Here is a 26,709-nt window from a genome sequence, read left to right as displayed (position 1 = left end):
CGCGGCTGGGACACGGACCCGCGCGGGGACCTGCTGCAGGTGAAAGCCGATCGTGACTTAAAATAAAAAAATAAAAAAATCTATGGACCACGGTGAGCAGCGAGCGGGGAGCGTGAGGCAGCAGCGCCTCACGGCCCGGCGCTGACAGCTCGCGGCGGGACCGCCCCGCGGGGGCCCCCCCGCGCCTGAGGAAATGGCAGCGGGGCCGGGTGGGGCCGGAGGAACCGGCATCGCCCTGACGGGCGTCCGCGCCAGCCAATGGGAAGCGGCGGGGGGCGGGCCGGAGAGGCGGCGGGCCAATCGGAAGCGCCGCCCCGCATGGTATAAAAGCGCGGAGGCGCGCACGGCAGTCGCTTACACAGTATGGCCGGCGACATTAGCTAGCGCTCGCTCACCGCTCTGCTCTGTAACAGGGGAACGCACGGACTGCAAGGAACCGCACCGCATCGCCCGCGCCCCGCTCGGACTGTAACCCACGCACGCCCACGCCGCGGTTTAAAAAAAAAAAAATAATAATAATCCTTTTTTTTTTTTTTTTAAATTAATACTTTAAAAAAAAAAAAGGAGAAAAAAAAAATCCCCTCTCTCCTTCCTTCCTTCCCTCCCTCCATCCCCGCCGCCCCCTCCGGAGGTGAGAGCCGCGGCGGGGCGCGCCGTTAATTTCTGTGGTTGTTGGTTGCCGCGCTGTCGCACCATGAAGGAGAGCGGTGCACACTTCTTCGAAGGGACCGAGAAGCTGCTGGAGGTGTGGTTCGCCCGGCAGCCGCAGGAGCCGCACCAGAGCAAGGGGTCCGGCGACCTCCGCACCATCCCCAGGTCCGGTAACGGCCGCCGGGAGCGCGCGCGGGGCGGCTGTGGGGGGGGGGAGTGGCGGTTGGGGGGGAGCCGTTGTGACCGTTGGTCGCCAACGGCCGCGCTCGCGCCCTCAGGGCTGCCTCAGGGCTGCTGCTTGCCTCTCGTTTTCCCCCCTCGGTGACAGCGGGGGTCACCTTGGGCAGCTCCCCCCGGGGTCTTTCCTCTCCTTCCTCCTCCTCCTGTGAGGAAGGGCAGGCGGGAGGCCGCCATTCCGCGGCGCCACCGCGTGCGGCCCGGTGCGGTCCCTGCTGGCAACATGTGGCGCCGCCCGGTCCCCTTGTGCGTCCCCCCCTCCTCCCCTCCACACCCCGAGGAGCCCCCCAAAACCGGCGGTGTCAGGAGGGAGGAATTCCCCTCTCTCCCCCTTCCCCGTGGCCGGCAGTGGGGAGGGGGGGATGGCCCCCTCCTCCCCCCGGAGTGCGGCTGGAGCGGCGATTTACACGTGAGTTTCTTGGCGCGGCTCCCAGACCGCGCCGCCTGGCTTTTTTTTTTTTGCCTTTTTTTTTTTGCCTTTTCCCTCTTCTCCCCCCCCCCCACCCCCTCATTGACAAGTTGAAGCCAATGAGAGCCGGGCGCCGCCGAGGGGTGGGCCCCCGCCTTGTCACCCAATGGGCATCTGAAGAATGTGCTGGCGCTTCTTTCGCTACCACCCAGCGAGGCAGGAAGAAAGGCCCCGGCTGCACACGTGTTCCCCAGCCGGGCCCCAGGGCAGCCCTCAGCCCCCGGCCCTGCTCACATTAGGCAGATGGGACCCGTTGGGAGGCCGTGCTCCTGTCAGTGGTTCGTTACCAGGCCGGCACCGGGAGGATCTGGTGTCCTCGGTGTATCCAGATTTGCATGTGTATATGGTCTCTGGTCAGGGAGCTTGGAGGAGATCTTGTGGTGCATTGAATGGATGGGCTGCCAGAGTAGTTTCTCCATTCAAAGGTGCATACTTAGGAAAAGACAAATTCCGCCTGCTTTGTCTTGGTATTTCTCAGCATCTTCCCTGTGTATATGTATTGCTAGAGATAGCTATCCAGAGATCTGAGTCGCCAGTGAGCAGATAACCGCCTTTCCTGAAATAGCGTGTGTCCACTTCGGGTGTGTCTGTCACTAGCTCACAGGTAGAAGCTTAATTTCTGCCACAACAAAAGCAATGCGTGATACACGTTTAGCTCTGACCTGTTGCTGTGCCTTGTTCTCACATAACTCTGGCTTGCAAAGCTGTTCAGACCCCTTTGACTTAACATTTGTAACATGGCAGTGATGAGATAGGTGGTTACCTTGTTACATAGTGGTGCAGCAGATACTGTAAGGTTAGAATTTGTGTAATTAATGTCCAGGCAATCCAGAAAGAATAAATTCTCGCTGAAACGTGCACTGCTGATCTGAAATATTGCATAGGCACTTTGGGGTTCCTGTTACATTTAATTTCTGTAAACGTGAGAGATTCCGAGGCTTGACTTTGCATTCCTGTGCTGGCATTGGAATATGCACATCTTCTAGTTTAGGGATGGCATTCTGCAAATGCTTTCCTCATTGCCGCACTCATACTTTCTGGGCTGCTTGTGTTCTGAGGCTCGCATTAAACCAACAAACTGAATTTTTAAAATTGCTTAATACGGTTTAATGGAATTGTAAGGCAGGTACCTCAACAATTGCTTTATGAGGCTTAGATATGGCTGTAAAGTTTTAATAGGGCAGATACAAACTGTTAAGTGCTGAACACATGGCCTTGAACACAGTTTCAGAGCTGGGAGCAAGCTTTGAAGGCAGTTGCATTAATTGGGTCTTAATACAAGATGTTGATTGAAGCAGTCTACCTTTTTGGGTAGGGGGTGCGACATGTTTGAAAACTGCTGTTAACCTGTGTGCAGGCGTAACGGTGATACTGTGTTGCTGGCATAAAAGGGAGTTTCATAAACATCCTCTTGAAGAGTGTTAAAAGGAAATTATTTTCACTACAGTTAATAGATGCAAATGAGGAAAGTCTGAATAAGGTATACCCTGCTATGCTAATTCCATAAAGGCAATTGAATAAGCTAGTTTGTTGAACAGAACTTGGAATCAAAGCTGAAACTGAGAACAATAGCTAAATTAGAGTCAAGTTGCAAACCAGTCAAGCTCGCCTTTTGTACGGTAATACCTGCTTAGTAGTGAAATGCTAGCCATTCATCTACTGAATGACTAAGCTGGTGTTCAAAGCCAAAAATTTCCATGTTTTGTGTGCTCGTTAGAGATCAGATAGTTCGGAGTCTTTGCTGGATATTACCAGCTACAAAGGAAGAAAGTTCAAGCACTGGGTAACTAAGAAAACTTTTGCAACTTTCTCTTATGGGCAGGCAGGTTTTCAGAAGGATAATTTGGATAGAGGTGTTTCTGAAATTGTTTCAGAAATAGACCTGTAATTTACTCTTCTAGTACATTGAGTAAAAGTCTCAGCTAAAAACATAAGAAAATTAATTATGGGCTTGGCTTTGTTGAGATTTGGGGGCTTTTGGTTCGTTTGCTGATCAGTTCTGCAAAAATGTCTTGTGGTTGAAATAATGGCCAGCATCTGAAGATGCCTACCCCGCTCATACCGAGAAGTGGAATGAAGTTAACGTTTTTGTGGTTTCAGAATCATTTGCTTTAACTTAGTGCCTGTTCTCACTATGCTATGTAAAGCACGCTTGTTAAAAATAGTCTCCAACTAAGGATGAGAATGAGGGCTTGCTGGAAACATGACGAACACGCTGTGAGTGGAGTTCTGTGATGACTGAGTAGCGCCTTCACTCTCCCCAGAGTAAAGCAGTGTATGCCTTCAGATGATTGAGGAGCTCTGCATTTCCTCATCTCAAGGTGTACGGCCTTGATTGTACAGGCATTTGAAGCAGTAGGTTAATGATTCTGGTATTTGGGAGTCCATTTCTCAAGCATTCAAATCTGAAAGATACTCTGAAATAATTTATGGACCTTTCATTTGTTTCCTTGCACATATACATGTATTATGTGGCAATGTGATAAGAAACTGGAAAAAGAACAATGCAGAAATGAGCAATAGGGAGTGACACTGATACCAAGAAATTCTCAGCCTGCGCTAGATAAGAACTGCCAAGCAGCCGTACAGTCAAGCATCAGAACCAAATTTGTACAACACCCTGCAGCCTGAGTCATCTCACTGCTGTTATGCCATAGTACCTCCCTCTTCCCCCAGCCCTGCAGGCTGTAGTGGGACTCTGTGTTTCTCCACGCAGTGGGACACCGGGAGGCTGGGAGTCTGTCCTGCTGTACTTGTGCTCTGCCGAGCTTCCCAGCGGTGCAGAACTGGGCGGCACCTGCGGAGGGCAGTGTGGGGAGGCGATGAGGGCTCTGTCACGGTTCTTTCTGAGCTCTCTTGCATGCAGTTGAAAGATAATGCGGAGAACTTTATCAGAGAACTCAGTCTTCCCCTCGTCAAACTGATGTTCTTAGAAACTAGATTTTTGCAGACAAGTTCAAAATTGCAGATAACGTAGCCTGTAACTCTCCAATGATAGATACGAGCCCCTTTTCACTCAGTACTACTACTGATTGTGACACTGCTTGCAGAAAGTTAAGACTTGCATCAAGGCTTTTTGACATTTCCCTAGCTTACTACTGAAACTTGAGAAGGACTCGGTTAGTCACTTCCTGTCAAAGATCTGCTCCCCCAGTGAGACTTCATAAAGTATCCTGTTAACACATGTGGCTACTTGTATATTAAAATGGCTTTCCTGATGGCTGTTTGTTCAGCCAGGAGAACAGGAAGATTTGAGGCAGACACTTGCTATCTGACAGCATGTTCCTTCTGGAGAAGGTTAGACTCACGCTTGCCCTAAATGTTGCCCACAAGACTTCAGCTCAAGTTCTAAAGTGCCTGTTGGGGCTTATGTGTCCTGAAACACTTTGTGTGTCAGGTGAGTTTTCTACTTTGATAGAGCAGGACTGCCCCTCAGATATCTGTGGTTATAATGGATGGAGTCCTATGATAGTAAATGACCTGTGAGAGTAGCAGTTGGCAGCCTTTAATAGGATTCTCTTCAGTAGTTGGCTCAGCATCTTGTAGGCAAAAAGTATGTGGTGGGGAGTGCTGCTCAGAATCACTTGTGCTGTGGATGTCATTTGCCATTCAGGTGCTCGCCTTTAATTCAAGATCATCTGTGTGCCCCTGGAGAGTTTCTTAGGCTTAAGATAAGGGAGATGCAGATGGTCTTTCTGAGCATCTGTGTGCAGAGCATATAGAGGGCGTGTAGGTTTTGTGCACTCCACAGATACTGCAGCAGTACAATTATCAAGTCACAAGTGCCTTGTGTATAAACTCAGGGTGGATACATGATTCAAGGTAATCTGTATTCAGCAGCAATTTATAAACTAAATTACTATTCTAATAGGAAATAATTCACCTAATTCACATCAGTCAGTTTGGGGGGGGGGAATATCAGCTGCTAAGAGATGTTTTAAGAAATTTGATTTGAATAGTTGGCCTGTGCTGCTTCTGCCTGTTTCACAATCCTCATCAGTAATGTTGCATCTCCAGCACTGGTCTTTAGTCTGCTTCTGTGCTCCTCACCTATAGCTGCTGTGCATAGGGGGGTTAGACAAGGTATTATACTTTAGACTGTTCTGGATCTTGAAACTCGTGGGAATTTGCTTCCCAAACTATAGCCTGTTAATGAGGTAGCTAATGCATCTGTTGGCTCCTAAAAACACATAGCGAACAGGTGAGGGAATGAAAGGTGCTGCTCCTGCTCAATGCTTGGCTCTAAACAGGGTCTGAACAGTAAAGTGCAAGACTAAAATTGGTTATTCGATTACTACTCAGTTGAGTTGTAATTGAGTTGTCTTACTTTTGAGTTTTTTTACAACTCAACTATTGAGTTGTCTTACTTTCATTGGAAATTTTATAGACATTTTCCTTAGAATTCCTGCCTTGCTGCAGAGCAGTGGTTGTTTTTTTTTCCCAATGCTATCTGGGTTGCACTAGTGCAAGGTACTCTGACTGGATGGGGGGGGTGTATATCTTTGCGGAGGCTGCTCTCTGTTTAGAGGAGCAAGTGCTTGAGATGGTTCTAGATCTGTTAAATTGCTGGTACCCCCTTCCTACTTGGCCTGAAATGCTGTGAGCAAACACGATGGTTTAGAGCTTTACTGAGATGGACCGTTGACTATTCATTTCATTGTGTACTAATGCATGTACCCCCCAAAACTAAAAATGCTTCTGAGTTCTGATAGGATTTCCTTACTGACATGCCTGGGTGGCAGATTGAAAGGAAGTTATTTGCATTCTGGCAATGAGTCCACTGATAAGACACTGAGCTTTGTAACACAGGTGTAGGAGTAGATTGCTAAACTTGATATTTTTCCTTTTTAGTATATTTTGCTATTCAAGTGCAGACCAAGTAGCTGGCTATCGTTTAAGCACAGACAGTTGTTCACACCTGAGCACATGTATTCTGCTTTCAGTTCATATTCTCTGGGCAGGTGTGACCATTTAAGAAGTACGTTGCTTGCCTACTGGAGAAACTTTGGACTTCCAGTGGGTGTCAATTATTTTATGTTTGAAAAAGAGGATATAACAGATGATGTCTGATTACAGGAAATGTAGTCCTCAGTTCCCTTAAAGGGAGAATTTTGAGGAGCAGAAACCCGTAATGGCATCTTATCAGAAATGAGTCTTGCTTCTTTTTCAGTTGGAGGTTTTGCTTCACAGTTAAAAGTTAGCTAATTATGAAATAGGATGTAATGTTCTCAAGTGTTTCACAGTTACTAACTTTGAGGTTCTTTTGCTTGACAAAACATAATGGGATTAGCTATAATACACTTACTGGTAATACTGAAATGCTGTTTTTAAGGTGTTGTTCTAATTCTACAGATTAACTGGAAGGAAGAAATGCAAGAGTTAGAATTTCAGCAAACTCAGTCTATGTGGTACAAAGCAGTCCCAGATGTTCTTTAGCTCTGCTTTAAACAATGGAAAATGTCAAATACTAAGGTCATCTTGTTTAAAAAGATTATATTGAGATCAAATCCAGCATGTTAGTGGCCTTTCCGTAGTTGTTTCCTGTGCCTAACTTTAAAATGCATAAAGATACAGGCCAGTATCTCCACAAAACTCCACAGTTTGGCCAAGTTTCATCCCAGCTGCTGCAACCTGGTATTATTTATATGTATGTTTTTGGATCAAGCTTGATATCCTGTGTATTTCTCAACATGAAGGCTTTTTCTTTCTCAATGCAACCCTTATCAGATCAAATCACAAACTTCATTCCCATAAATGAATGCATGGACATGTAGCGTAAGCTTAGCTATGGTTTCTGTACTTGGAGCAGTGAAGAGTTGAGCAAAGCTTTAATATTCAAAGATCTTGTGCAACTGTGGTTTTCGGCAATAGAACCTAAATATCAATTACAGTTCTAACCTACATAAAGGAGGCATGCTATGCCTTGGACTTAACATGCAGTATTGCAGCCGATCCCATCACTGCTGGGCTTCTTGAAAGCCAGAATTGTTATATATTCCACTAATATGATTGAACCTTTGGCAAGCCATTTTCCTGAAATGTCCAGTGCTTTTGACCGTCTGGAAGAAGCCTGTTAAGGCAGAGACTTAAGCTTTTGCAATGCCTGAGATAGTTATATAGCATTAATGCTCAAACGAGTACAAAATCAGGTTTGTGGTAGTGTACCTGTAGGTTTACTGCAGCTCAGCATCAGGCAGTGTGAGGGAAATATACTTCAGCTTTCCCAAATGCTGGGTTAGATGCTGAGTGTTTCTTTAGTGGCAGATAGAATATCAACAAGAGTGCTGCTGAAATGTTTTCAATGGTTATTCCATGACAGCAAATACAGATAACACATCACCTAGTTCAGTTTACAAGAATAGGATGTTACAAGAAAGATACTGAAGCTAGCAAATGTGTGCAGGTATGCTGTAGCTTCCAGAGAAAACCAAATCCTAAAGTCCTCACCAAAATTGCCTGGTTTGTCTAGGATTTTTTTCAAGTTTAGCATCAACTATTTCAGTCTCTGCATTTGCGAGGTTGCTCAAAGATGAGCAGACTGTTGCATTTTCATAGACACTTGAGTATCAGAAATGGGCACAGCCCATAGCAAGAGTGTAGGATCTAATGAATGTGTGAGTGCATTAAAAACAAGCTGGTTAATTTGATCTGCAGATCTGAGTGGGCTGTACTTTCATGTCTCTCTAGTTGCTGAGAAGTGTTTCTTCAAGGTTCACTAACTAGAATGGTAGGGAGAAATTCACTTTGAGTATCTGGATGGTTAAAAATCAGTTTATAAACTGATTAGAGGTGTGCTTAATCACAAGGGATTTTAAGATGCAGAGAATTCTTTTAAACTATCTGAAAGGAGGCTATAGAGAGCCTGGAAGTTGAGTATGTTCTGGTTGACTCGTATAATGATTTAGTCTAATACAGACTTTAAAAGGGAAAAAATTCTCAAGTGTTAGTAGCAAAGGTGCAGAGTTCAGTTGTAGGAAGCATTCTCAAGTGAGGGAGAACTGAGAGGCATTTTTGTTGGGGTGTTTAGAAAAGCAAAGTGCATCTGGATTACAACTGTGATAACATCTAATAGTTCAACTTTGCACTGAGGTTTCACTTCAATAAATCGACCTGTTTTCTAAGGGGAGAGATACGTAGCTGCTGGAGGAATCCTGCTGAAAGAACTAACAGCGAGTGCTTTGTCCTGAAGTACAGCTATGGAACTTTCACAGTGCCAAACGGCGAGAAGGTCTGACTCCTGAGGAAGGATTAGGCTAATGGTTATGTGAGCAGCTGAACCATTTCGGAACTTGCCTGGTGGTCAGCAAACACCATTCTTCTTCCAGTCTCCTGGCTGTGAGGAGTCACCTACCTTCTGCCTGCTGGTAGAAGGGTGCTCAGTTCTCAGTTGGTTCAGCTCTGTAACCTGGTGGGTGGCTCAGTTTTATGCTGGGTTAGTCAGTTCCTTGGCTTGTGACAGGTCTGAGCACAAGAGCCAGCAGAAACCCATAGATGGGATAGGCTGTGGGAAGGGAGAGACAGAAGTGGGAAGCTGACAGACAGTCTTAAAATTTTCTGACTTCAGGAAGGTGTAGCTGCTTCTGCCTGTTCTGTAGCAAACTTCTATACTGGACTCTACTGATCTACGTAGACAAGACTGAAATGACATGCGTGGGTCATGCCAGTCTGTCACTTCTCATGAGTGCTTGGGAGTTTTCTGTCTCAATTTGAGCCTTTTGATTTTCAGTTTCTTAGAATTCCTTGTAGAATGAATGATAGTAAAGAATTGAAATGTTAAGCGTACCATCATGTTGAATCTACACTGCTAGATTTCACTATCTTCTAGAGGTAGAAGGAATTCTGTCATCCAGATTCCTCAAAGAGGAATTCAGATCACTGAGACGTACTGGTTCTTAGGGGCTGATTTTCAACTAAATTGCGAATTTGAAGCTGTACAAGTGTAATTTAATGTTAACTTGCTGTTGTATTGCATTAAGAGCCACCAATGGCTTCTGAAATTGCAAGCATGTGGATATCCAATTTAAAGCATACATTACTATAATAGTGAATTTTATTTTCCTATGCATAAAATGTAGATCATGAGGCTTATCCTGACTTACCTCGTTAGAAGCTTGGCTTTGCTGTTTGACAGTTGCACTCATGCAACAGAATTGGGTATTGCTGTATTGTGATACATACAGTTCCTATGTGAGGTCCTGAGTTGCTAGATCTGAGAGCGTGAGAGGCGTGGATTGAGAGCTATAATCCTCTTTCAGCTATGCTTTTTTAATCAGTGTTCCCAAAAGCTTCAGTTTAACCTGTTTGAGCTCTTCTGTAATTTCTTTACAGGATTGAGTGGGACAAACTTCTGGAGAATGTGCATTGTTTGATCATAAGTGTGACAAAAACTGACAAGCAGGAAGCTTATGTACTCAGGTAAGCCAGTGGCGTGGCGGCGGCTTATAGATTCCCAGAGGTAAAACACCTAAAGCTGCTGTATGGGATATGTTTGGCTAAGAATCCAGTATTGGGTTGAGATCCTGCTGTTAACAGCTACAGCTTGCAAGGGCCTCCTAATCATAGTACTGTCACACTTCTGTAGCAGAAATGTTTTCATAGTAATTAGTGTTTGTACTTTAACTTTCCTTAACAGGATTAAGGACAGGTATTTCTACACCTGATCATTAATTTTTTTCTTTTCATCCTGGGATAAATAATTCTTCCCCAGTTAAGAGTCTAAGTTACAGAATTACTTCAGCAAAACTGTACATATAAGTATTACCCTTAGATCAGCAAAAACTATCAATTAATTGGCTTTAAGGCTAAATAATGCAATCAGTGGAACAACTACTACAGCTGAGGTAAGGATATATGTAAAAAAATGTAGCTTTCCTGAAATCTTGGAATTCTGGTCTTGTGCTGTAGTTGGTCATAAGGATACTACTTTTGCCATGTGTTTTTCATCTTGCAAAGTATTTTCATGCTTTTTCTGCTTGAACTTTACAGACATTGATATTTTCTGCTTTACTTCATATTACAAAAACTGAAGCTTTTGTACTCTGAAAGACTGCCTGGAGGGCAAGGCTGGGTTAACAGCAAGCCAGTCAAAAATTGTGCTGAAGATTTGTTTCTGCAAACTTCATATTTAAAACAAAATTCTAAAGAAAAAAATGTAACAACTATCTTGGATAAAATATAACCTTTACTTTGCAATCTTAAACAGCATTCCAAACTGAGTTAAAGCTATTTAAACTAGACTTTTTCTACTGTCCGGTTACTTGGTGAGAAAATATTTGCTATACACTTAAGCATACTGGGTATAGCATCAGTGCTAATCTCTAATTCGCTGGGCCTGTAGATTTCTGTAAGTCACAGCTATGTGTGAACTTTATCTTATGCATAAGACATTCGATAGAGCTGTGGTTATACTCTGGGGTTTCCTGTTCCTGTGGACAGGTGCTGATTTACCACTTTCTAGTAGTTTTTCTTAGAAGATGCAGCCAGGCATACTGAGTTCTGTTAAGGACTTTGCTTTCTCTGAGTTGACTTTCTCAAAGGCCTTATTTCAGCTGAGAAAGTCAGCTTTCAGCTCTGACCCTGTTCTGCAGCTGGGTTATGAATTTCATGTGAAGTGTACCCACTTCACAGCACCTGTGTTTCTTCAGTAGATTGAATAAGATTTTTCTGCAGTGTGGTAACTGTGATAATGCGGCTAGGGCAGGTAGTTTTAGGAAATCATAACTCTCATGCTTGTGAAAATCAATTCATTTGATCCATTTCACATTCAGCATATGGTACATAAGTACAAAGTTCACTTGCAGTAGTGCATTTGGTTGGGATGAGAACCAAGATCTAACCATTTTCTCCTGGTTTGTTTTAATAGAGTGCTTAATACGTTCTTCTTGCATCTTTTGCAGTGAGAGTAGCATGTTTGTCTCCAAGAGACGTTTCATTTTGAAGACGTGTGGTACCACCCTCTTACTGCAAGCACTGGTTCCCCTGTTGGAGCTTGCTAGGGAGTACAGTGGGTTTGACTCAATTCAGGTGAGGTCCTAAAAATGCTTCTCCCTTGGAATGTACAAAATGCTTTTTATTATTACAAATTCTATTCAATATTCTGAAATTTTTGCCATGTGTGTATGGTTCCTGTAACAGGCTGTATATGATTGTATATGATTGCTCTGCTAGGGGATTTAGCTCTCTATTTGCCTGTTAAAGGATGGCATACTATGAATGCTACTGTGTTAAGGTTACTTGAGACTGAAAGACTTCAATGATTTTAGCACTGGCAAACAGGGGCATGGATTTCTTCTTGTGGAAAACAAATTTGGAAGTAAGCTGTCTCTCCTAGTTTACTAATCAAACTAGGAATAACCATCTCTGAAATGGAAGTCTTAAATACAGGTAGCAGTATTTTTGACAGTGAAAACAAATGTCCTGTGAAAGCTTATGTTAAATTCTCTAAATTGTTTGTAGATTTCTAGGTGGACAGATCTACTTAGTATCTAAAATGCACCTTTACTTTTTCAGAGCTTCTTTTATTCACGTAAGAATTTCATGAAGCCTTCCCACCAGGAGTACCCACATAGGAATTTCCAGGAAGAAGTAGAATTTCTTAATGAAATTTTCCCAAGTAAGTTTATAAAACTTGAGCGAAGTTGCATAGCTTGTGTAAAGTGTTGATATGAAGTGATGAGCAGTACAATACAGAGACTTGTGAGGCCATTGATTTAGCAGACCTTGCACGAGGTTCAACTGCATAAAAATAGAAAGCTATTCATAGCTCTTTTATGTTCGCTTGCAAAGATTGAACTTTAAATCATACTAAAAAATCGTACTATGCTTGATACCTAGCACCTTCTTTTAACAGAGATTCGATTCAGACTTCTAAAGGGAGTATAGTGAATATGCCTGCAGAATCCAGTTCATGCTGAACCTAAAAGCCTCATAACAAAGGCAGAGTAGTAATGTAAGGTAACTAATGCACTGAAGAAAAATGTAAGCTTTGCTCTAAAGAATCACTGCACTAAAGATAGAATTCAAACATTTAATAAAATCTCAAGCCTACAAGAATAACCTTGAATATTAACTGTTGGGAGAAAAGGTTTTTGAGGAAATGTGGAAACTGTAGTACTTTTGAAAACAGAAGCCCTAGCATTCTTGAGCATCTGTCTGTGCGTAGCTGAAGCTGTAGTCTGAATTGCTTGCTACTAGTAGGCTCTGAATTGGGGTGCTCAGACAGCCTGAAGGAGCCTGTTATCTCTGAAGGCTGTTGGCTTTATGTTCCTGAAGTTAAATGTCTGCTTAGTTGATAATGATGCTAGCTGTATCAGCGAACCTCTTAGTGTACTGTGAAAGACTTTAAATACAAAACGAGGCAAATCTCTTACATACGGGATCAGCCATGGTAAGTTAACTGGACTCTTTTTGTCTTTTCTAGATGGAGCAGCTTATTGCATGGGACGTATGAATTCTGATTGCTGGTATGTATGACAAGACAAATTTTTGGGGGCTTAGAGTAAACCTGGTGCTGTTAATATTTATTACATGAGTGCTTTGTATCGTATATAGGTACCTGTACACCCTGGATTTCCCAGAGAGTCGGATATCCAATCAGCCTGATCAGACACTGGAAATTCTGATGAGTGAGCTTGACCCAGTTGTTATGGACCAGTTCTACATGAAAGATGGTGTTACTGCAAATGATGTCACTCGTGTATGTTTGCTTGGAAGCTAAGTACTTTGGGGGTGGTGGATATTAGCTAACAGAATGCTTTTCTTGCATTTGATATAAGCTTTCTTTTATGGTAGGAAAGCTCTTATAGAAAATGTCAGGTTAACATTTTGGGGTTTCTCTGTAGTTTTTCCAATGTCCTTGCTTTCCTATATTGAAAGCAGCAATTTGCAGTGCTTTGAGTGATTGGAAGCTTACTCCCTGGAAAATAAAGGAACAGGCATAAAGATGCAGTTGAGTAGCTTCCACTGAAGGATGGAGATGACAAGAAAGATTTAGACTGAAGATAATGAATGGCAAAGGAGTCTAGCTGTCAAGATTAAATCATGGAGCTGCTTGTATGGTTTAGGATACAGTATGGGGAGGGTTAGGGCTTATGCATAACTTGATGGTTTTGCCTCCTTTCCTCCAATTTTTGTCCAAAGAGTCAAGTCCTGTTACATGAGTTTCACTGATATGTACGTGGACTTCATCTGTTTTTTCCCCCTCTTAAGCCTTGATTCTTTTTCCTGTATTTGCTACAGAGATTTGGCTGTGGCTCAAAGTACTGTGTGGGTAATCAAGCGCTTGGGATTCAGAGTATAAGGAATTATGTCTGCATTTGAGTAAATGGCCTTCATTTTGTGGATACTTGTTGATCAGGAGTACCATTTTAGTTGCACAAGCACTTCTGTGCTATAATTCTAGGCTGCTCCCTCTTGGAGCTATGCAGCTTGGTTCTGTATGTGTCAAAATAGCTGATAACTTGATAACTTGCATGCAGCTCGGCACTTATCTGTTAAGTGACAGGATGCAAAGCTATCTACAGACAGACCTCATTGCTATTGGAAGAATTCTGGTGTCATAGTTTCTAAATTGGTATTCGTTCTGTTTGAGTTAAAAAACAAACTTAAGGATATGTGATAAATTGAGAGATAAATTTTAACTTCTCTTTCAGATGAGTGGAATTCGTGACCTGATACCAGGTTCTGTTATTGATGCTACAATGTTCAATCCTTGTGGGTATTCAATGAATGGGATGAAATCGGATGTAAGTGGTTTTTTTCTTATGTTAAGTAAAAGAATTTGTAAGTTTTAATTATTTGCTGGTGCTAACTTCCTTTTTTTTTTATTTTCTTCAGGGAACTTACTGGACTATTCACATCACTCCAGAACCAGAGTTTTCTTATGTTAGTTTTGAAACAAACATAAGTCAGACTTCTTATGATGACCTGATTAGAAAAGTTGTGGAGGTTTTCAAGCCAGGAAAATTTGTGACAACCCTCTTTGTTAATCAGGTGAGTAGCCTTGCTTGCAGTAGCTTGTTAGCTCCTGAAATGCATATAGAGATATGAAGTGCTAGAGATGGTTTTACTGGGGTACTAGTAGTCTTCAAATTGCTACTGTTTGGACACTAATCTTTTCAGAAAGTAAAAGTACTCTTCGGTACTACTTTGGCATGCTCTAAATCCAGCATCCAGAAAACTTAAATTTTAAAACAAGGCAGTCCAAATTTAGTATTCCAGTGATGTCCTGTGAAGTCCTTGTACTTTTACTGAATTGGCTACTTCAGTCAGTTGTAGAAGTGCTGCTACCAATAGTAGCACTACTAGCTACTGATTCGTAGATGAGCAGTACCCTATGTAAGGAGCAAAACCACTGCTTGGGATTGAAACTTCCAGCAGCATTGCCATGCAACAGTTGGAAGCGTGTTAGGTGTCACAAGAACCACACATTAAATACATACTGTGCTAGCCTTAATGCTAGATTATAACAAATCCTTAATGCTAGATTAAAACAAATGTCACTTTCTGTTTTCTAGAGCTCTAAATGTCGAACAGTATTTTCTTCCGCCCAGAAGATTGAAGGGTTTAAACGTCTTGATCACCAGATTGCTCAATTCAGTGATTACAACTTTGTTTTTACCAGTTTTACGAAGAATCGCCAGCAACAGCACAGTTGATTAAGAATGAAGAAAAAGCGCAAAAAGAGATCCCATAGAGAAGGTGGTGGTTGCTTTCTAGTTAATGATTCAGGGGGCCATGCTTTCCACTCCCACCACCTTGTAGTTGTGGAAAGCCCTAGGTGTAATCATAGTATAACCATTTTGAATTGTATGCATTATTATATCAAGGAGTTAGATATCTTGCATGAATGCTCTCTTCTGTGTTTAGGTACTCTATGCCACTCTTGCTGTGAAATTGAAGTGCATGTAGAAAAATCTTACTGTATGAAACTTAACAACACTTGTAAAAATGATTCAGGTAGAATTACACACAGTATAGTTTTTCTCCAGGTATCGCCAAAAATTCCCCACAGACAAGGCTTTCGTCCCCATTAGACTTCAGCCTCAACCTACTCACTGGGACAGTTCTTTGTTAAATCGTCACTGTTTTTTCATCTATGTTGTGACTTCAGTCTAAAACAATTTTTGACAAACTTGTATGATTTGTAATGAAACTGATTCCTAATACTTTCATGTTCGGAGGAAGTTCTTAAAAACAGTTACAAATTGTTTTGCTACTACAGGTGGTGGTTGATTTATTTTTAAATCAGACTGACTTTTCATGCTCTGATCAAGCTTATAGGAATCTGTTCAGCCAATCTGTTCAGCTGTACTGTAGCACCAGGCTAATGCATTGGTCTTTCACTTTTTAGAAACGTGGGTACAGGTACTAATGCAGGTTACACTTCATCTTAGCTTAATGCTGATATTTATCTGTCCACATCTCCAAGCTGTCACATCGCTGCACAATGGCAGAATTTGAAGAAGGTCAAAGACTTCATGGGGGAGAGCTGAGTCGGGTTCTGAGTGCTTTGGCGTAGTTGTGTGACAGCTTTGCAAAGTGCAAGTTCACGTTGGCACCAGACATTTTTCTTTCCTAATCACCAGTTGCGACTGACTAAGAAGCTGGTGCTCTTGAGCGCTGGCAGGTAGATCTAGCGAAGGAGTGGGATTTGCCAGGCTGGTGTATTGATTGTTCCGGATTTTCTCAGTAAAACTTCTGACCTACCATTTTTGACTGTAAAGAGTGCTTCTAAACTGCTCCAGTGTCACTTCATTTTGTTGTTCCGAGCAAAGCTAATGCCTCTATCTTGTGACAGTCCTGTGACATTGTTGTGCATGTGACTTACGTTGTATATGAGTGTTGTGACTTCATCTGTTTTTTCCTCCTAATTTCTAAGGTGGTTCCTCTTACTGTGACTTGAGGGCATTAAGTGAAGGCATAGAACAAGAACTGTCTGGCACACCTGGACAGAAGTGAAGTAGAATGCTATTCATAGACCATGAATAAGTGTGTAATTCAAAGTCACTTTAATGGGTATTGACTAAAATGCAGACCTTAAAGCTGGCAGACTTTCAGCTATGCAGTTTGCAAGTACTGGGATATTAACAGCTGTGAGACCAGCACATTATCTACAAAATTGAGTGTTGTTTTTTTCTCTTGTCCTTGCAATGTTTTGACTGTTTCTGGTTTGACACAATGGTTTTTTGTTCCTTCCGTATTTATAAATGAAGCACTTTTTCAGTGCTTCTAAACTAAAGTCTGCTTGGTTAGAAATCAAGTGGTTGGAACATTTTGAATTTTTTATTTTAAGCGTATTGTTTATGTTCTTTACCAATGTTACCAATTACATGCTGTAAATGGCACTAATGCTTTTTGGTGTTAATACTGAGGACCAATATTTCAGTGGTTTTTGTTCTTTAATGTTGTCCTGACTGATCTGACATTTGGCTTGAGGTCCTTCAAGTAGACTGAAGATCCCTTTTCAAGTAATACTGAAATACACATTTTATAAATAGAAGCATAAGCCTCGGCTATAAAAATGAAAGCTGTTGAACGGATTATTGAACTATCTGGGGTGATCAGGATGGGGGGAGTATGGTGTTTATAATTTCTGTGGTGTTAGACTTTGATCATTTAAAAATATCTGTACCACAACTTAATGCTTCAATAAAAGTTTGCTTAAATTGTTTGTAGTGATGATCCAGCAGTTTTGCCCCATGCACTCACGTGCTTTTTGGTACCACTTGGTTTAATTCTGAAATAGGATTGTCTTCCTTATCCTGAATTACTTGACTGAATTCACTTCTCCTTTGTAGGAGATGCATCTCAGCTGTTCATATTGGTAGTTTAAAGTGAGGTGACACATCAGGGGAAGCCAGATGAAAATGTTAAGTCCTTTTTGTGTTGATGTATTTATAAAAACATTTTTTGTTATCTTTAACAGCAGTAGCCAGATTGAGCTCCAGATGAGCTTTGGCCTTCCTAATTTTAATTTCCTGTGAAATTACTCATCTTCACATTTTTCATCTCCAGTTGGTTCTTCAAAAGCACTTTCACAGTAACCTTTCTGTCTGTTGTCAGACACCAGCACCATTTACAGAATGCAAATCTTTGTTGTTCTCCTTACTGCAAAGGTGAAACTGATAGACCAATAGAAGAAACAATTGGTTGCAAGGTCATGTTTCTTCTGCTGTTTTACAGAAAGGACCACTGCAAAGGGGTGGGTGTCCTTGAGGTAGCAAACTGGATGGCAGTTAAGCCAAGCTGTGTTTTTAACTCCTAGTGTAACTCTGATATGATGGGCGGAGTGGAAAATGTTGTAAGGGGAAATGCTGTAAGGGCTCCCTTTAGATTACTCATTCTTAGATGAATTTCACCCAGTCTCATGGGTTTGTGCAGGTCTATTTTTAACAGCCAGCTTCATACTGTATGTAGTGTAGGGAGTGTATCTCTTCCCAGAAACTTTACTACTAAGCACAAAGCCGTGTGGTATGAGAAATGGTCTTGAGACTATCTTAGTGTGTTTTTTTTCTGGTGCTGTCACATGCTTGATTTAGCTGTTCAAAAATGACTTGGCGTTCTTAGTTTCATTTCTGCATGCCTAGGAGCTTCCATCTTTTTCTCCTTAATAGCCTTTCTTCCTTATCTTGTGAACTTTTTGCATTCAAGCCCCATCCAACCCAACCTTGATTATTTCCAGGGCTGCTCTCAGTCCATTCTCCAAACTGGATGTGTGTTTGGGACTGCCCCAGCCCAGATCCATGTGGTTATGCCATGGACCTTAAGCCATGAGGTCCATGTGGGCCCACATCAGAAGCCTATTAAGGTCCCTCTGAATGGCATCCCTTCCAGCTGGTATATCAGCTGCTCTATCTGTAAAGGTGCTGAGGGAGTGCTCATTCTGCTTCCTCAGATAAGAATTCATATTCAACTGGTCATTAAAAGCCATCTGTTTTTCAGTCTGAGGTCTCCACCTTAATGTTTTGGCCAAAGAGATGGAATCTGCTCTAATACTCAAACTGAAGTACAGAACATCTCTAGGAAAGGGTACCTGTCATCTAACTTCTGTGGTGGTGCAGGATGAGCTATTGGCAAAGAACTGTTGAATTGATTGCTTATGTTCAGGTTTCCCACCTGGGGTGCTAGAAACCTAATTTGCCTGGTGCTAGTCCTACCCACAGTGCAACATACCCAAAAGGCACGAGGCTTGGAAACGATGCTGAGGTTTTTTTCCAGAAGTGAAGTGTTCTCCCCAGCTGTATGGCCAAAACTGTTAGAGGTGGAAAAAACTGCTTCCAAATCCATTATACATAATGTGAAGCCTGCTGAAGTGTTAAAGCAGAGCCTGCAGCCAAAGCCTAGAAAGAACAGGACAGTTGAGCAATGACTTGCTAAGTTCTGTGCCACCGCAGTAATGACAATTCAGTGGGAAAGTCAATGAGCAACTGAAGCGCTGCTCTGACTCAGCTACAGGAAACCAAGCAAACAGGGTTCTTGGGAAAGGAATGCAGAGAATCATCTGCATCTTCCTCAATACACTCGAGTAAAAACCGTTCGGATTTCAAATGCTTGCAGAACTGCAGTGGGATTGTACCTACAGACGTGCGCTTGGAAGAGAAATCTGTCACTAAAAAGCTACTGAGACACATCGCTTAGAAATTTGTTCCATTTGACTTTCAATTATGATTTAGTGTAAAAATTGCTTGTAATATTTGCTGTTAGTACATTTCATGCCCGCAAGAAAGTACCGCTGGAAACAGCAAGGTTTAGCCAAATTCCGAGTTAACAGTTCAATTTTCTATTAGCTCTTGTTACACGCTGTACTTAATACCAGAGCTGTTGTTACATTAAAAAAATAAAATAAAGCAGGCCCTGGAGTTGCTTCTGCAGCTGCCCGAAAGCTGTATCTTGATAAAAAGTTTAGCTGCAAGATGCTGAACTCTGCCCTTTGGCAACTGGCATCAATTTTAAATACATATATACACATATATGCATAGTCATGTTTAAGAGCAAATTCAGACACACGAATATAACAATCTTTGCCTTTTTCATTCCTGGATTAGCTGGAACACGCTAAAGCCTCATTTTTGCTATTATTTAGCTCCTATTGTGCGTGTTTCGTTTAAGCTGTAAATTCAAGTTATGTAATCTAAAACATCCCTGTTATTTTCCTCATGCACTTTTTGTCTAAATTATGCCAAGTCACTCAGTCCTTGCTCTAAATTCATCTTAAATATTTAAAATTGATGGTGCCTGCCCATCTGAAGACAGGCACTGGAACTAGTGCTTTTTAAGCCTGGAATGAGCAAGGGTGCCAGGGCAAGGTTGCTGATGCTCTATCCAAACCTCGAAAAAATCCACTAGCCCCAGGAGAAGTCAAACTGGATCCTTAGCCAGTGACCTTTCTGGGCAGGGAGCAACATATTCTGTGACTGACATCCGTTTGTTTCATAACTTGTAGGCTTCCTTGAGAAAAAAAAAAAAAACGTATTTTGTCAACACCTCAAAAAAAAGAGCTCAGTTTGCTACCAGCCTGAGCTGGGTTCATTCCAGCTTTAATTTTTCTACAGCCTTAAAATATAACAAAAAGTGCAACTTCTTCCTCTCCTCCATCTCTGTTATCCATTGATTTTTACTTCACTTGTTTTAATGAGTAGCACAACCTTATATTTAATTGCAATAAGCAGGAGTCCAGGTACTCATTTCAGATTATCTATAGTATGTAACATAATATTTTCTGACTTGAAATTATGTTTATCTTTTAATTCTCTAGTACCACTTGAATAGTTTATGTTCCCCAAAATATATATATATCATTGATTTATAATATGCAAGGTGTTCGACCTCAGAAAGGCTAAATCAGAAATCCATCTGGTTTTCAAAGTCTTCCTCCACTCTGCATTTTGCTTGATTGACTGGTGCATGCAATCTAGTGGACTTGCGTATCACCTGTTAAACACAGCTGGAGTAAACACGTAGACGCTGGCACATCAGTCACTGTAAACTCATAAACAGCAGCATGGGTTAATTAAGATAATTTTTTACTAAGCTACTGAGAAGATTGCTCAAGTGCACAAATATAAGCACGTGCGCAACAGCCAAACCACACCCGGAGACATACACAGTCTGTGCTTTCTATTTTTCTGCTTCCATTTGAGCAGAAACAAAAGCTCTTCAACTAGGCTGCTCAAGATGAGCACTGGACCTTCTTTTGAACATTTCACTGACCAAAAATATGTCCATTCTCAGATGAGTTAGGAAAGCAGCTACCTCTTGTTTGTAGCTTCCTAAATGGTTTGCTCCAAAGTAAAACTTTGTATGGATACAGCGCTTGGATCCAGATTGCAATATTTAATTTGTATTTCATCTTGAGTAAGATGATCCTTAGCAATGTTATTTTGGAAATGCAGAGACTTTAAATTGAACTTCCCTTAAAAATAAGCATAGATTTTGATTTTGAGACTGATAAACTGATAGCATTATTGATAATTTTGCAACTTCTGAGTCTGTTGAGCCACTACCATGAATAGGTTACAGTTAATGTTATTTCACGTATTTCTCAAAAGGAAGACAGGTACAATTCCATATTATAGCCCATCTTTCTGAGAGCATTTTTTTTTGTCTCACACTGTTGTGACATAATGTGATGGTGCTCATGTTTCACAGTTCAAGGGCATCATTGTGCAAATGATTTCTCTGGGCTCACTGCTTTTTAACTGTAGCTATGTAGATACCTGCCTCCACGTTAGAGTTGTGGGTTCAGTTTGTGCAGTGGCCATAGAAATGGGAGTTCTGGTTCCATTTGTTTAATTCCCATCCGTTAAATTTCATTGTCTGTGGGCAAAAGTAAGGATTTAGTACTTGTTTTACTCTAACACTCTGTACCCACAAAGCTAGAAAAATGGAGAAAAGCAGAACAAGACAGAGCAGAGCTGGTGGTGGCAGTTCAGGGACTAACTTCCCTAACAGCCTATGCAGCAGTAACATGCATTTTCCACACTATTTCAGGATGAAACCTAAAACGAAGCAGAGGGCCTAAGCCCATGAGGGCCATTCTGTGCTGGTAATCCTCCCCAAACTCATTGTCTTCTCTTTGTTTGAGATAACTCTCTCCTGTTTTTACTTTCTGATGTTCTAAAGCAAAGATAGTGCTGCTGCCTTAGCCGAGAGGAGGGAGGAACGTGGGGTTTTTCAGTTATTGAGTCATTCCCAACACTGTTACAATATCCTGTAAGGCACTTAGGATATGGAGAACTCCTTACACGTCCGTTTGCCTGATTGGACTTTGAAATGTGTTCTTCACATGCCACTGACTGCCTAAAAGCAGCTATTAGTACAGTTACAGATAGGATGGGCTGTCTGAACCATCTCCCTCACAGCCCAAATTTGCCAATTTTAAGGGTTCTTACAGGCTGTATTTTACAGACATACTCAATACACATCTATAGAAAGCAACAGAAAAAATAAGGTAATCAAAATGACTCGCTCCCATTACAGAAGATATTAATTGTACCCAGTGCATTGATGCAGTGTTGGGAAAGATGAAAAAAATAATACACAACAAAATACTAAAGTCTTCAGACTGTACCTGCTGAAGCTCCGGTACCTACAGCTCATGGATGCTGAGCATGACGTTAACAGGACTAGTGAAAACAAGTAGAAATGATACAAAATGAACACATGAACAGCTGCCGTTGTAATTGACTGTACTCTTCGATGATTAATATTGGTTTTAATGTTAGGATTTAATTTGGTCGGCTGTGCTTTTACTGGTTTTAGCAAGATAATCAACTGTAAACTCATACTTCTAATATTCTAGTTTTAAACTTTATAAAAGGTTTATTTGCAGCTGTACTACATTATTAAGTGCCCTGACATGGAAAAGCTGAACAATTTATACTGGTGCCTTTCAACTCTTCCGCTAATGTGCTGCTGCAGAACAGGAGGATATGTTTCCTGATTACCTGCTCCCTTAACATCGTAATCGCTCAAATACTTCATTCCTGAAATATTCCAGCTATGCAGACCACCCAGAAGGGCTCAGCAGACAAGAAGTTACAAACCAGAGGCTTTCTCTTCAACTCCTCACGTTAGCAGGCCAAGCAGTAGGTGAGAAATGAATCAGCTCCTGGAGAAAGCTATCACTGTTTGTTTTTAATGAAGAAGCTATTAGAGACATGTAGAAGTCGCGCTTAAACCAGCTTTCATAAAACTGTCCCATCTAGCCCCTTTCTAAAGAACAGTAATCCAGCTGCAAACATGGACAATTGCCATCCCATTTAGCCACTTCTCAGTTTCTTGCAGCAGTGAAGCTTGACTATCGGATTGTAAAGGAAAATCAGATTACATTTGTTTCCTGATGTTACAGATCTCAATCAAGCAAAGCCGGGGAGCACTGCATTTTATACAACATAAGTACACCTCTTTGAGTGCTGGGGAAACGTGCTATACTGTTTTTAGTCAAGCTATATTATTATGCATTTGGTTAAAAATGTCAAAACCTCTGTATAATTACAACCACTCCTTGTCCAGGTCAAGAGCTCTCAAAATGTGTCACTGTCTAAAATAAAGACGCATCTCTACAGAAATCAGAAGGGTGTAAGTGGAGGGTACTGCTTGGTGTGCCTGCGTGTGTATATTGAAGAACCACTACAGAAATACCTACAGGAGGAACAGCCAGCCACAGTCACAGCAGGGCCAGGAATGACTCAAAGAGAAAAGCATAATGATAAAACAATTAGGCTGAGCGCTAATTGAAAAAGAAGGGAAGCTCTGAGAAACTATTCTGCTTGATCTGTTCTGTGTTCAGAGAAGCAGGACTCTGTATATCCTTTTTTTTTTTTTTTTTTTTTTTTCAATATTGTATACGAATCCCTAGGGAATGTGGCAGATTTGGGAAGAAGAATTAAATCACAGCACATAGGTGGTTACAGAAACAGGTGGTCAGTTCATACTGAATCTCGCAAAATACTCTCTTCAGTTTATGTGTTGGTGATTCAAAAAATGAATATAATCTCTATTCCACGTGATAAGTATTTTAGATTTTAAAAAATACACCTGCATATACTTATATATAAATATGCAAACTATAAACAAAACATATAAACAATTTTAATATAGTATTTTCTAGCAGTTCATCAAGTGTTTTAGAATTCTTAATATTTGAGATATTAAATGAAGCATGAAGCAAAAGTACAAGATGCCAAACAATCCAAAGAGACATGCAGGACTTTACTCTGCTGATAAGCATCTTGAAATACGATTAAATCTGACGTCACCTGAAACCACCCAGGAAGATGGACACTACCTGCTCAAACTTCTGAAGGACCAAACGGGGATGAGATGTGACACACGGGTGTTCCTTCACCTTGAAACCCAGACCTGCAGTGAGTCAGTAGGACTACCTGTGGGAACTGAAGTCCTTACTCTTGTCGTGATCTGATAAGCCAGTTGTTCAGCATGGAAATAGGATATTTTGCTTCACTTGACACAAGCACCTGTGGCAACCAGGATGCTAGAAAAGTGGCAATATGCAGAGGCTGAATGAAGTGGTCCTTTTGAGGATTCCTTTAATAAGACAATCTTAAGGCTACATAAGAATAAACATATGTGTCCTGAAGGTGAAGAGGTCTGATGCTCTCTCTTCTTGGAAACCAAAGTGACATTGATTGAAGTCACCAGCCTGAAGACGTAGAGGTCGACTTTTTTGGAAGTATAGGGTAGATCATCACCATTCTCCAGCACCAAAGATACTCAGCAGAATATCTCTTGTTTCAGAGCCACATGAGGATCAGTTTCTAAAATTCTTGAAAACACTTCTTGGAAAGAAGAAAAAAAAAAAAAAAAAAGATGCAAGGATGCAGCTGGGGAATTCCAGAGAAACAGCAAAGCCAACTACACTGCCGGTCACTGTGCATCTGCTAACGTGGGAGGAAGAGCTGGCTGGAAAGGCACAGAAGAAGGCATGAGACATTTTCTCTTCACTTTTTGCTTCTAGTCAGAAATTCAGGGCTGTTGCCTGCAAACTCTGAGCTGATTAAAGAAACTGAAGTGGAGAGAGATGTTGGCAGTGACCACTGCTCCTGCTGGAAATGCCAGAACTGGCCATTCTGTAGCTCTTGCCAAACACACAGTCCCTTGCCCAGACCAATCCAAAGCTGGACTGATACCAGCAGAATCTTTCCATCTGGGTTGTTCCCAAAATGAAGACGACAGAAGGGTTTTTGTAATGCTTGTAATGCTTTTTGCCTTGCATTTTGTGTTTGCCAGAACAGTGAGGGCTGAACAACCTTAAAGAAACTCAGACGGAGCCAGCTACACACACCATTACGTGCTTTAACACACTGAATATAAGGGAGAGCAAGTCTAAAATGCTACTCTGTAGCTTATACAATGGGAAAAACTTTTCTGCTTCCAGGTACTGGTCATGCTTTCATATATATATATGCACAGTAGAAGTGTATGGTATTACTCCTTAAAGATGGAATGTCTTGGGTTTTGCCATAGCACCTTTTTTGAAATATCCCCTTCAAAATGAAGTATTTTGGTGTCTTAAAATTGGTAATTGGTGGGTTTGTCATTAGAGCATCTGCATCTAAAAGCCAACGTAGACTTCAGTTTATTAAAACAGATGGGAAGAAATCTCTTTCTTCTTGTCAGGGGAATCCTGAGCCCATGACAGATAGTAATAATGGACCCAAATGCGAAGAGGTTCAAGTCTGACATTTGGAACGTCATGCTCAGTCCTTCAGGGAGGTTGAAGCAATAATAACAGATCAAAACACAGATACATATGGCAGTTTCAGTTTAAAGGGTATTTTCTCTCATCTCCTGTAATTCTGTCGCTCAGTTGCAGTGCAAAGGCCCTGCCAGATAAAGCAGTACTAAATAGCAGTCTTGTAGTATTTGTAGTAATTTAGGTACCGTGTTTAAATAAATGTACTTCAGTATCAATCACCATTCAATGAACAATATTTTATTCAGTAGAAACTCCTCAGAATGCAATAAATGCAATAAAAAGGCATAAAATTAGTTACAAAAGAAGGTATTGGAAGCTTGCCCACTGGGGAATGAGCTAGTCTGGCTACAATACATGCTTACAAATTTAAATAATGCCTGTTTTAAAACTCCAGTTAAAAGGATGTACAACATCTGCAGCTCTGTATTATTTTTACTTTGAGAAAGTAACAGGTTAAGGTTTTCTATCCCTACGTAAAAATAAAATACCAAAGACCAAGGCCAAATCTATCAAGAGTGTTTTTAAATGGCTGTTTTAGAAACAGCCTGTAGTGAGTACACGGATATTAAATGTTCCCTCTGCACGTGTCCCTCCACATCTCATCCTGAGGAAAGGATTTGTTGGTGTTAGACTAAAACTCATTTTTACTTCTATCAAATACCTATCAATGCATCTCCGTTTCCAGGAGCAGGGGAAGAACAAATTACCAACTTGAAGACAAATTGCAGAATTTGGACAGCAGAATGATCTTGACAAACAAGAAACATCATACAAGACCTTATTTAGAAACATAAATGCAAATGAAACTATCAAAAAAAAAAAAAAAAAGATTTTTTAAATTATTTTTTTAAAGAATAATATTCAGTATCATAGAATCACAGAATATCCTGAGTTGGAAGGGACCACAAGGATCACTGAGTCCAACTCCTGGCTCCACACAGGACCACCCAAAAACCAGCCCATGTGTCTGAGAGCGCTGTCCAAACTGCCCTGGGGAGCCTGTCCCAGTGCCCGACCACCTCTGGGTGCAGACCCTTTCCCTAACCCCCAGCCTGACCCTTCCCTGTCCCAGCTCCATGCCGTTCCCTCGGGTCCTGTCGCTGTCCCCAGAGAGCAGAGCTCAGCGCCTGCCCCTCCGCTCCCCTCGTGAGGGAGCTGCAGGCCGCCATGAGGCCTCCCCTCAGCCTGCTCTGCTCTGGGCTGAACAAACCAAGGGGCCTCAACCGCTCCTCACACATCTTCCCCTCCAGACCCTTCACTGTCTTTGTAGCCATCCTCTGGACACTCTCTGATAGTTTTATGTCCTTCTTATATAGTGATACCCAGAACTGCATGCAGTACTTGAGGTGAGGCCGCACAGCGCAGAGCAGATCAGGACAATCCCTTCCCTCGCCCGGCTGGCAGTGTCGTGCCTGATGCCCCCCAGGGTGCGGCCAGCCCTCCAGGGCACGCTGCTGGCTTGTGTTTAACTTGCTGCTGACCAGAGCCCCCAGCTCCCTGTCTGCAGGGCTGCTCTCATTCAAGTCCTGCATCCTGGTAATTTCACAGAATCACAGAATCACAGAATTGTCTAGGTTGGAAGAGACCTCAAGATCATCTAGTCCAACCTGTAACCTAACACAAACAGTCCCCA

The 26,709-nt window shown here is 41.8% G+C and overlaps 1 protein-coding gene across 1 annotated transcript; it reads left to right on the top strand.

The window, feature by feature from the left end:
* The first annotated feature begins 349 nt into the window (after positions 1-349).
* AMD1 (adenosylmethionine decarboxylase 1) lies at positions 350-17,027 on the top strand. Its single transcript, XM_068677708.1, has 9 exons — positions 350-816; positions 9,686-9,772; positions 11,254-11,380; positions 11,867-11,969; positions 12,777-12,819; positions 12,908-13,052; positions 14,008-14,100; positions 14,192-14,347; positions 14,872-17,027. Exons 1-9 carry the CDS (start codon positions 695-697, stop codon positions 15,010-15,012), a joined length of 1,017 nt encoding a protein of 338 aa, XP_068533809.1. The 5' UTR covers positions 350-694; the 3' UTR covers positions 15,013-17,027.
* Positions 17,028-26,709: the final 9,682 nt, after the last annotated feature.

Source organism: Anas acuta, chromosome 3 (assembly GCF_963932015.1).
Source record: "Anas acuta chromosome 3, bAnaAcu1.1, whole genome shotgun sequence".
NCBI lineage: Eukaryota > Metazoa > Chordata > Aves > Anseriformes > Anatidae > Anas > Anas acuta.
The sequence above is the reverse complement of the archived record's forward strand: the minus strand, read 5'-3'. Positions and strand labels throughout refer to the sequence as shown.